A 12081-nucleotide genomic window follows, 5' to 3' on the forward strand; every position below is an offset into this window, starting at 1 on the left:
CATATAAATTGTTATATCTTAATAATACCTATGCTCGTATCTCCTTTTGTGTTTGTAGGCTAAGCCTTTTGTTGCACCAAGTCACCAATTGATTAACACTCACAAGTTGGCTTGTAAATTGTGCATTGCATCAAGTCTAATACAGACAAACACATCATATTTTATGTTTCATCTGCTCCAAAATACTTCAACTTCTAATTTTATCAAAGGATCAAATGACTGAAATTCTGACGTACCTCTTAATCTAGGATAGTTCCATTGCTTTCTATCAAAACTCATTATGATTAACATACATGCTTGAGGGGTGTTAGTTATATTATTTCCTCTATTTTATTGTTAGTTTATTTCTATGATGTTAGTTTAATTGGGCCTGGTTAATTATGTATTTTGTAAGGCCCAATCATGTTAGCTATACTATTAAGGGTGCTGAATTTTAATGAAACTCTTAACTTGACGAATAACACATTCTTATCATGTGCGTTAAGTTCATCTTTTCCTACTAATACGAAATACAACCAATTCGAATTGGGTAAGATGAACCGATAAAAAATTCGTTTTGTATTATTAAAAGAAAGTTTTTTGTTTTTGGTCAAAAATAAAAAAATAGTCTTTACAATTACACACGAAGAACAAGTACACAATCATTTTATATTTGGGTACACACAAACAATTATTAATTTCCGTTTTGAACTTTTTTAATAAACAATTTGCGTTATGATTGATACTTGTAAGCTAAACACTTACGTTATTATATACAAAAAAGAAAAAGTTAAATAATTACGAATTCGAAGTAATCCAAAAAGAAAACGGAAGACTAACGAAAATAAACAAAGTGTAAGAGTAGTTGTTTTTCATTTTCTCTCTATGTATCCAACTAAATGGCAACATATAAGTTTGAAATTTTAATAAAAATATAATCGTTGTGTTTCGTTTTTGCCTTTCTCATACTAAATAGTAATTCTCAATCTAAAATTAAAAATTCAGTATCAATCACCCAAAATATAAAATTCATAGTCAACTATTAATTTCGTTCCACTAAGGATGGATCAAATGCTGGAACATTATTATTTTTTTTACAAGAAATGCTAGAAATATTATTTTTTTTTTTTTTAATAAACGATTGTTAGTAAATTAGTTACGTCCATTTTGTTAGGTTTGAACCCATACGGTTGATGTTTTTGATGTTTTTAAACAATGACTTCATGATTTTTAAAAGGATTTAGGTTGATCCATTACGATAAATTATTGTTTAATTTGTTAGAATATTATTTCCACTATGTTAAAATATGTTTTCTTCTATGTAATTATAAATAGAGAATTGGTTATTGTAATGACTATAAAAAAACAAATAAATAAAAACAGTTATTTTAAAATAGCTTTAATCTTAGTCTTTTTGTGTCTTTTAACATACTTCATCCTTCATTAATGTACATCTAATAATAATACATTATATTAGCTTATTAACGGGACTACTTATGCAAGACTTACAAAAATTATTATTGAATGTATAATCACTTTTCAACAAAATAAACAAATCGAAAATATGTGCAAACTACCATTTCGCCATAACATTTATTTAGTACATATACTTGGCTTGCACGTTATAAGTTGACCTATATATATAATCAAACAACTTGTAAAATAAAAACAGATATTTACGAAGGTCAACACTAGAGACCCCACAAACCTTATCAAAGCTAATTTTTCACTTCATAAATATCATACAATAATTATCTTGCATTGATAACTTTCCGGATTGCTGAATTTTATTCAAAAAGGAAGAAATGGATGCCACAAAGGAGTAAGAGTTCAAAATATATTCCAAAATTTTCCATTTTATATTGTGTTAGCCTATAATTAATGTATGGCGTTGGTTGGAAAATACAATTGTTTAAATTAAGTCACACTCAAATTCTAATTTTTCTCTAATAATTTGCAGTCATCAAAATATTCTTACCTTAGATGTCCATGCTGCCAAAGATCTGCTCGATTCATCTGGTTACCATTATCTTGATGTGAGGTAACAAAATATTGAGTTCCTCCAATTTCATTCTTCATTTTAAATTTTCATAAGATTAAGAACACCTAACAAACTTATAAAAAAATAGAAATGAAATTAAAGTCCTTTTTCTTAATTTCTTTTGCCACACCCCCTTGTATAGGTCAGTGGAGGAATTCAAGAAAAGCCATGTTGAGAATGCTATTAATGTCCCTTATATGTTCATCACAGAAGCAGGTAATATAGAGAATTTGATAGTAGCTTACTTCACTTTGATCAATTTTGATTCATGAATATATTTTCTGTTTAAGGGCAGAGGAAACCAGTCAAGATACAAATTATCAAGCATTAAATAATTTTAGTCTTTGTAAAATTTTAAAAATTTATTTTAAATCCTTAACTCTAAATTTTTTCTCAACTTTTTAGTCTCTGAAAAATAGTTTTATTCACTTTTAATTTCTATTATGATTTTTATTTATAAAAAATTAATACTTTTAGTCTATAAAAAAAAGTTTATAAAATCAAAATAACGACTAAAAAGTATATGGACTAAATTTGAAATATCATAATTTTATAGAAATTACAATCATATTTAACCATCAATAATATAAATAAATTTAACAAACATTTAAAATTTATATTTATTATTTGCATATAGACATCCAATAAGGTTTTATTATTTAGATACGTCGTAAATTATTTCTTAAAATACCTATTTAAATATTGAGATGGCGAAATCTAATTGGAAGTTCTATAATTCTCTATTACATTGTTAATACATATATATCTAATTGAAATTCTTATGATTTGTTTTTTGACTAAGAAATTGTTATAATATTTAGCGTATATAATGCTTTTGCAAATAATCAACAGGACGGGTCCAAAATCCTGATTTTGTTAAACAAGTGGCAGAAATATATAAGAGTGAGGATCACTTAATTGTGGTAAGAAATTTATAACCTTTTGTATTTCTCTAAAGTAAAGAGTATATATGCTCATATCAAGAAATGTATGAATTTAATTGTAATTGTAATGAATTACAAATTCAGGCTTGCAATAGTGGAGGAAGATCTAGTCGAGCCTGCGTTGATCTGCTTAATTCAGTAAGTGTATAACTAACCTCAAATTAATTATCAATCTTGATTATTGCTATTCGTAATATTTATTTAGTTTATTAAATTACCAAATGTATTATTTCACAAAACTTATACCAACGAACTAATTTTTTGTTGTCAATAATTCTTTATACCTACGGAACTTTGTCGTCACTATAGTGTTATACCAACGGTCAGTTATCTATTCGTATGCATTTTAGTGACACCTCTCAATTTCTATACCCACAGTTGAGTGAGTGGATCATCTCCACTAAAATGAAGTGAGAGATAGAATGTGTTAAAAGTGTATTAGAGAATGTATTGTTGACATTCTTCTAAAAAATAAGTAAAATCGATGTTAGAGATAATGAGATGGAGAGAGTGTGTAGAGAAAGGTTGGTGGAGAGGATCCACATCTGTTATGAAGCAAAATAAAATAAAATTTCAATCGTATTAAAAATTAATACCAACTCATATTAACATGTTAAATTAATTAGTTAAAAATGTGAGTACCATATTGACATTTACAAATAATACAATTTCTAAGAAATCACAAAAGTTATAAAAAAAAAAACTTGTAAGTTTACATCAAGAAAAAAAATTAGCTTTAAATCTTTTTCTCTTGCTTCTTCGTTAGTGTCTAGAGTTGGAAAAATTGTTTGATCAGGGACATTAGAAGCATATGGAATCTATTGAAAATAATATTGATGTAATTTAATAATATATAAACTTATTTGTGCTATCAAGTAACACTTTGGATTCTCTTCATTTATGAAATTTTTAGAAATGGAGATGTCCATTAGTATAGTTTTAGTGTATAAATATTTAATTATTGTAACTATTTTTTAGAATGTGTACATTTATATACCCAAAAACTTTGGTGATGGAAGAAATGGAGATGATGATAAATGGAGAGGATTCTAACCCACCAAGTATGATAAAAAGTTTGGAAACTCGCATCTCTCACGTTCACATCCCTCGCGCCACAATCTGTTTAGGATTTTTCAACTCTAGTAACCATTGCGGAGGCGCCACCCTTAATCCACTTAAAAGTCATAACACTATGAAAGAGAATACTACCAAGCCAAAAAGAACTTTTGTGCAAGCCCTTAGAAACAATGTTTGTGAATTTTCGACCGGACAGCTACTACGTCAATGCCTAAAAGGTGCTCAAATAGCAATCACAATGCCTAAAAGGTGCTCAAATAGCAATCACAATTCCCAAAGAGAAAAAAACCTCCATGATCATATGATTTGGACAAAGTGTTGGAACATAAGTATGTTATAGTGTGAATTTAAAAATGTGTTGAAATCCCACATTGGAAAGAAATATTTTTTGTAAATTTAAGTGGAAAGAAATTTGTTTTTTAAAATTCAAGTCCCACATTGGAAAGAATATTTTTTGAAATCCCACTTTGAAAAACTATCATATTTTGTGTAGTTTCAATTTTATACATACTAAAGTCCCACATTGTTTAGAAAACATACGTGACTTTGCTTCCATCACTATATAATGAGTTTCAAGCTATTGTGAAAAGCACACCAAAGTTGGATGCTTTTCCCAACTTTCTCTTTTCTCCCTCTTATATTCTGCTCTTTGTAAATTTAAGTGGAAAGAAATTTGTTTTTTAAAATTCAAGTCCCACATTGGAAAGAATATTTTTTGAAATCCCACTTTGAAAAACTATCATATTTTGTGTAGTTTCAATTTTATACATACTAAAGTCCCACATTGTTTAGAAAACATACGTGACTTTGCTTCCATCACTATATAATGAGTTTCAAGCTATTATGAAAAGTATACAAAAGTTGGATGCTTTTCCCAACTTTCTCTTTTCTCCCTCTTATATTCTGCTCGCCTAATTTTTGAGCCATTTCTCCCCCTTCGATTTTAGAGCGGTTATTATGCAGCAGTCCCTTCGGTTTTTTAGAGCGGTTATTATGACGCAGTCCCTTCGGTTTTAGAGCGGTTGTTATGCCGCAGTCCCTTCGGTTTTTTTTAGAGCGGTTGTTATGCTGTAGTTCGTTCGGTTTTTTGAGCGGTTGTTAAGCCGTAGTCCTTTTGTTTTTAGATCGGTTGTTATGCTGTAATCACTTTATTTTTAAAGCGGTTATTATGCCGTAGTCCATTCGTTTTTTGTCTTTTTTGAGCTAGTACCATATTGGGAGTGACTTTAATTGTCATATTGAGAGTGGCTTTAACTGCCACATTGAAGGTGTAATTCTAGAACGGTTTTCTACGGTGTAGATACAGTGAATCTGGGTTGTTTTATCTTGGGGACTTCGTGGTTGATAGTCTGCCTTGCACAATTTGGGTAGTGCCGCGAAACGTCTTAAAGAGAGCGACCTAGTCCGTGACTCAACCCAGTAATATCTTCGGTGGCATAAATTGTGATTTTAAATAGTTTTTGAAACTCAAAATCCAACACAAAGGGTCATTAAAGGTTGAAGAGTTGTGGGCCAAGTTACTTGAGTTATAGAAATCTTAGAATAAGCAGGGTTTGATTTCACTTGGTAAAAGATTCTACAAGTTTTCTTTCTCTACCGTTGAAGATTTTAGAAGTGTCCAATCAGTTAGCTCCTGAATTATTAATCTTGGATTGTTGAAACTTTTTTACATGGACTCTTAATTTTAACCCTAATCATCAACATTAGACAACCTCTCAGGTTTGGGTTTGTATTACTCGTCTAGCATAAGAGTCTTGGCGCCAAAAGATCATATTTTCCATTGTTAGTTTAGGTATGGCTATTTGCATGGATAATATCCCTAGTAAATCAATATTTTACAAATCCTTCGGCCATTATGCCAAAGTATTAGATGATGTTGATATAGCTGCAAAGTTTCATGACAAAGTGTTAGTTGAAAGAAAAAACTTTGCATTTTATGTGGGAGTTGAATATGAGAAACTTCCATATTTTTGCAACTTCTGAAAACATATTGGTCATTCAGTTAATTCTTGGAAAAAAGCTCAAATAATAAATGCAAAAAAGGGATGGATAATTTAGACAAAGGTGGGAATAATAAGATGATGCAAGTCTTCATTCCTTTAAAATACTGGTAGAGAGAATCAACAAGATATGGATAATAATGATATAGTTCCTCATAATGATGAATTGGTCGAAAAAGGAAGATAGTCGAGATTCTTAATGAAGGTCCCTTAAATAACCACAATAAAAAGTCACCTATGAAGGTAGTTAGTGTAGGCAACCTCACTTATGTTAATAATGAAGCCTCTCGAGATTTGCATAGTCAAGACTACCAGTAGGAAGACAAGGATGGAAGTGTTCTGAAAACTCAACTTTCTACTAAGGATGACAAACAGGTGGATGAAGAAATTGAGGTTGAAGAAAAAATCTTCCAAGTACCTGATAACAATGTTTCTATGGTTGTGCATACGAATATCGAGGCTTTAAACTCTAGCATGCATGACATGGTTAAGGATAGAGATGTTGATGATCCTTTTGAAGTCGTGTTGCCTAAAAAGAAAATTGTCAGAAAAAAGACAATCTTCTAAAAGAGCTAAGAACAAAGGTACCCATGCTAAGGCAGGTTCAAGGAACCAACCCAATTAAGTGCCTTTTCTGAAAAAATTAGGGCCATGGCCAATCCCTCATCAAAATTAGCCTTCAAAAGGTTATGTGCTCAATAAAAACCTAACTTTTTCTTTATAGTTGGACCTTGGGTGAATTTTAATGATTTTCCAAACTGTATTTTACATAATTTACATTACATGTTTTTTCTGTTAATTCTAAAAGCAATTTCGTGCCTAATCTTAGGGGTATATGTTCTTCTCACCTTGAACATAACATTATTAGCAGTTCGAATCAACATATTTCTTTCACCTTGCATCATAATGGTGTGGATTTTGGTATGTTTGTTGTTTTTGCGTCCATGGATTACATTGCTAAGAGTGCTTTGTGGTATCATATTACGGATGAGCAAAGTCACTACAATCTCCCTTGATCCTTTATTGGTGATTTAAATTTCATTTGGGGAGCTCATGAGTATAGAGGGTATAGTTCCCCTTCCAAGCTGCCTATGGAGAATTTTCAAAATTTGACTAATATCAATTCCCTTATTCATCTGCCCATAGGCACTGCTTAATTTAGTTAGTCTAATGGTGGAAGAGGTTGGGCTTGTATAGAAAATAGATTAGACAAAGTGGTTTGCAATCATAGATAGTTGAACTCTAAGAAGGCTAGCTTTTGCCTCATTTTAAAGCTAATTTTGATAATTACCGCATCTTATTAAACACATTTGTTCTTTTACTTTTATGAGAATAAGGGCTTCACATCTTGATTGTATCAATATGATGAAAAATACTTGGAGGGAAGAGGTTACAGGTTGCCCCATGTTTGTGTTTAACTAGAAATTAAAGTTGCTTAAATCCAAGCTTAAAATTTTGAATAAATAAGTTTTTGATAACATCTATCATAGAGTTCAAGTTGCAATATCAAATCCTAATAGCATAAAAAACGCCATTGATTTTCATGGTCCCTCAAATGATTTATGAATGAGGAGATACAAGCAAAAATGGAATTGAATAAATCTCTTAAATTGGAGGATCAATTATGTCATCAAAAAGTAAATATTAAATTGCATTCAGATGTTGATAGGAACCTTTTTCTTTCATAAAATTGCCAAAAACAGACATGCCTTCAAGACTATTTCTTGCATTATTCCTGATGATGTCTTGATTTGGAACCCTTTGGATATGGAGGCCACGTTTGTTTCCTATTATAAGGATCTCTTCAACTATAACAATAATTGTGTGGATAATGGTTTGGTTGAAGACACCATCCCTCATCTTATGGATAATTCTATGAATGCTCCAAACCTCCCTTTACGATAACAACAACCACATCAAAGTCACTTTCTCTTCACTCTCACGTGTAAAATCCACTTTTGTTTGTAGTGATTGGGGGGTCGATAAGGAAAAAGGTCATATGTTGAAATAGAAGGACTGGAAGTTGAGATGAGGTTGAAGAATATATGCTTACTAACTTACCTAGCTTTGAGGAAGTTGGAAATGCTTTTTTTTAGCATGAATTTTGGTAGTGCTCCACGTCCTAATGGTTTTGGTGCTTATTTCTTTAAAAGTATTAGGATATGGTTGATAATGATGTTTTTTAGACTGTTATTTAATTCTTTACGCATGATTGGTTTCTAATTACAATTAAGTGCTTGTAGCTTGAAAATCTTATCTCTCTCTATGGTGGGTAGATCTGAATTGGTGAAAAGTGTCATTCATAACGTTTTGGTTTATAGCTTTTACATACATTCTTGATCGATTTCTCTTCTCAAAGATGTAGGCAAATGGATTACGAATTTCATTTGGTCTAATGATATTGAGCATAGGAAAATTGTTATTGTTGTCTAGTATAAAAATTTTCATCATCTTAATGAAGGTGATCTTGGTATTATTGAAAGTGCAAACACGAGAAGGGGGTTGAATTGTGTTTGCCAAAGTTAACAACTTTTTTATAATTTATAAATAATTAAAAAAAAAATAGTTTGGTTTTAGTGATTTACTTGGAGTAGAGGCAATCGAATTTAGAGGCAGCAAGCAATGAAAGCATAATTAATTTGACACGTAGATTTATCCTGGTTCATCACTAACTTGACTAAATCCAGTCCCCTCATTCAGAAGGCTTTAATCTGCTAATTCAAAAACTTTGAATTACAAAGCACCTGACCCTTCAAGTCAGTCTTCCCAAACAGCCTGACAACCCCAAACTTTTGAGGAACTAACCACTTTGACCCTACAAGCCAAGTCTTCTCCTAACAACCTGATAACCCCAGATTGAAGAAGGAACTAAACCACTATCGAGTTGGATACAAAAGATTGGAACTTGAGTAGTTGCTTCTAACAAAGCTGATAATAATAATAACTCTCACACTCTAAGAAAAGAACACTCATAAAATATTTCCAACATGAACAAGTGCTTCTCTCTTTAAACTCTAAGAAGAATTTAGAACTTTGAGCTAAAGTTACTTTTTTTTGCTTTTCGATTCTTTTCTCCTTCATCCTTGAGTGTCTATTTATAGTGAAAATTTCGGCTTTAATTTAGTCCTTGTTTAATTCTGAATTGTATCTTGTTCAGATTGAGTTTGTAAATTCTTTAGATTGATTATGTTCCTATTTTGTATAGATTGACTTTGTAAATTCTTCAAATTAAATCTCCTTCAAATATTCATTAAATGTTGATCAATTATTTTTCAAATCTTCTTCAAATCTTGACCATATCTTCTTTTCAACTTGGTCAAAGATATTATTCAATTATAAATATGAATCAACTCTTATTTTAGATTTTCATCAATTATAAATTTGAATCAAATCTTATTTTAGGTTTTCTTCAATTATAAATTTGAATTAAATCTTATTTTAGATTATTTTCAATTATAAATTTGAATGGAATCTTATTTTAGATTTTCATCGATTATAATTTGGGATCAAATCTTATTTTAGATTTTCTTCAATTAAAAATTTGAATCAAATCTTATTATAGATTTTCTTCAAAAACAGGAATCTTCTTTCATACTATTTGAAGTCAAATATATTGTTCTCATAAAATACTTTTGTTAACATCAAAACTCTAACTGTAAAACCAACTTGGTTCCAACAATTAGGTCTTTGAGAGACATTAATAATATTGTTGTCATTAAATTTTCTTAGGACTTAATTATTTCTAGTTTGCATTGGGCTATTCTTCATAGAGACCATATCTTTAGAAGGAATGGACATATTAAATATCACATTGATTCCTCCATCTGAACGGTGCTTAAAGCTAAACTAACTACTATATACGAGAAGAACAAATGGCAACTTGGCAAGGGTGATAATATTAATTTCTGAGTTTGCACTTTGTTGGAGGATTTTTTGGTTTCTATTCTTAACATTCTTGAGGACAAGCAATCTCATCTTCATGCAACTGTCATTTATTTCATTCGGGATGGTCATTGAAAAGTTCTTTTTGTTCTTTTTCATAATTACCCTCAATTGGCCACTTGTTTGTTAAGCCTGTTATTCCTAAGTTTGATTTCAAGGATCATTTGGTTTGGATATTAAACAATTATGGTGGTTTAAGTTTTAAAGAAGCTTATTTATTTATCAAGCTTTTAAGGCAACATATTCCTTGGGCCAAAACCATTTAGCATAACAACATCCCTCATTCCAAGTCTCTTAGGTTTTGGAGATTTCTGCATAACAAAATACATACTAATGATAGTTTAATCTCTCTTGGTTGTCAAATTATTTAAAGATGTGAGCTCTGTCATTGCGCATTGGAAACCAATAATTATCACTTTTTATCTTTCTGATTTGATGCTAGACTCTGGTTTTGGTAATCTCTATTTTTCAAATTGATACTAGTTCAGTTTAAAATCTTCTAGTCATTTGTGAGAAAGGTCGGTCTCATCAATGCAAATAACTTATTTTGGCTAACATCATCGTTACTATTGACGCGATTTGGTATTGCAAGAATCAAGCTCACTTTGAAGGCAAGAGTCTTGTTTATCACATTGTCATCAACATAACTATTGCCAATGCTTCATTATCTAGAAATCGCAATTCGAGAACAATCTCCAATTCTATGCAGGATTTTCAAATTCTCAAGGCCTTCCAAGTTACAACTTATTCTCCTAATGCTTTTATCATCAAGAAAGTGATTTGGGATCCCCAAAGATTATTGGAATGAATGTAATACTTATGAGCATGTTTTTGGTTGTTTTGGTCATAGTGTTTTTCGAGGTATATTTAGGGAAGATTATAATGGTTACTTGGGTTGTTTTGCTATGAATTTGTGGATTTAAAATGCATTACATGCTGAGTTTACGGGGGATATGGTCGCCATTGAAACAAATTTCAAGAATGGATGGCGCTTTCTATGGATCGAATTTGATTCTCAATTGGCAAATATGAATTTTAGAAATCATAACCTTGTTCCATGATCTATTAGAATTAGTTGGCTTAATTGCTTTTAGATGGTTAAATTGTGGGAACATGATTGTTAATTTAAGATTTCACATTGTTAACAGTCATTTGCGAAAAAAATTTCCTACTAATATTTCTAAAATTTTCAATAGAATCATGATTGTTATTTCTGAATAAAGATTTTGATGATTTATGTAGATGTTTATTGCACTCTTTTTTCCTCCATCATGATTTTATCTCTTTAGGTTTTTTAATAAAGTTTGTAATGAGACGATAGTTTGTATTTCTTGGATTTGTTTTTTTGGGTTTTAGGATAGTCCCTCCCAAGTTTTTTATATTTTTTTATTTTAATAATACTTTAAAATCCTGCAAATGACAAGTGATTATTTTAAAGTGCCAAAATAATTGAAATTGTCAGGCTAATCATATAATATCTTTGTAAAATATTTTTGCTTTCAAAAGAAGTATAATAAGAATACTATCAAGTATCAACCATTTATTTCTACTTCACTTTTGTCTACAATCTAATGTATATGCCGTATGATCATGCGGTAACGCAGGGATATGAACATATTATTAATATGGGTGGAGGCTACTCTGGCTGGGTGGACGCTGGATTTGCAGGTAACATACCTGCAGAAGAGCTCAAAACAAGTTGCAAGTTCCGTCCATAATATTATACTAGTGTAATTATATGTTTGTATTATTTTATACTATAATTAATGTGGTTTGTTGGTTTGTTTTTTTTATACATATAAAAAATAATAAATAAATCAAAATATTTGAATGTAATGAAATAATCATCTCTTTTACAAGGCAACGATTTAAGTTTCGAATCTCATTAAGATGGATGCCCACAAGTAATTTTATACACCGCCTCAAAAAGATATTACGTAAGAGGTTCCATTATATTTAAAGCGAAATAATTCAATTAATTATTTCATTTAGTTAATTAATGCAAAAAAAATTATTTTTATTTAATTTTTATAATAAAATGATATTTGTAATTGAGTTAATAATGGTGATTCGTAAAAATATAGGTATAAATTTAAAT

General features: G+C 30.3%; 1 protein-coding gene across 1 annotated transcript; it reads left to right on the forward strand.

Annotated features, from left to right (window-relative positions):
• The first annotated feature begins 1655 nt into the window (after positions 1–1655).
• On the forward strand, positions 1656–11868 carry LOC101490889 (protein HIGH ARSENIC CONTENT 1, mitochondrial). The gene is made up of 6 exons (XM_004513206.4): positions 1656–1801; positions 1940–2020; positions 2163–2236; positions 2873–2943; positions 3049–3102; positions 11588–11868. Exons 1-6 carry the CDS (start codon positions 1785–1787, stop codon positions 11699–11701), a joined length of 411 nt encoding a protein of 136 aa, XP_004513263.1. The 5' UTR covers positions 1656–1784; the 3' UTR covers positions 11702–11868.
• The last annotated feature ends 213 nt before the right edge of the window (positions 11869–12081 follow it).

Source organism: Cicer arietinum, chromosome 6 (genome assembly GCF_000331145.2).
Source record: "Cicer arietinum cultivar CDC Frontier isolate Library 1 chromosome 6, Cicar.CDCFrontier_v2.0, whole genome shotgun sequence".
Lineage (NCBI taxonomy): Eukaryota > Viridiplantae > Streptophyta > Magnoliopsida > Fabales > Fabaceae > Cicer > Cicer arietinum.

What these genes read in the sequence shown, in the direction of transcription:
- LOC101490889 (XM_004513206.4), top strand. An exon ending in TATGTTCATCACAGAAGCAG is followed by an intron (nt 2,237 to 2,872) that starts GTAATATAGAGA and finishes AATAATCAACAG; the next exon opens with GACGGGTCCAAAATCCTGAT. An exon ending in GTGAGGATCACTTAATTGTG is followed by an intron (nt 2,944 to 3,048) that starts GTAAGAAATTTA and finishes TTACAAATTCAG; the next exon opens with GCTTGCAATAGTGGAGGAAG.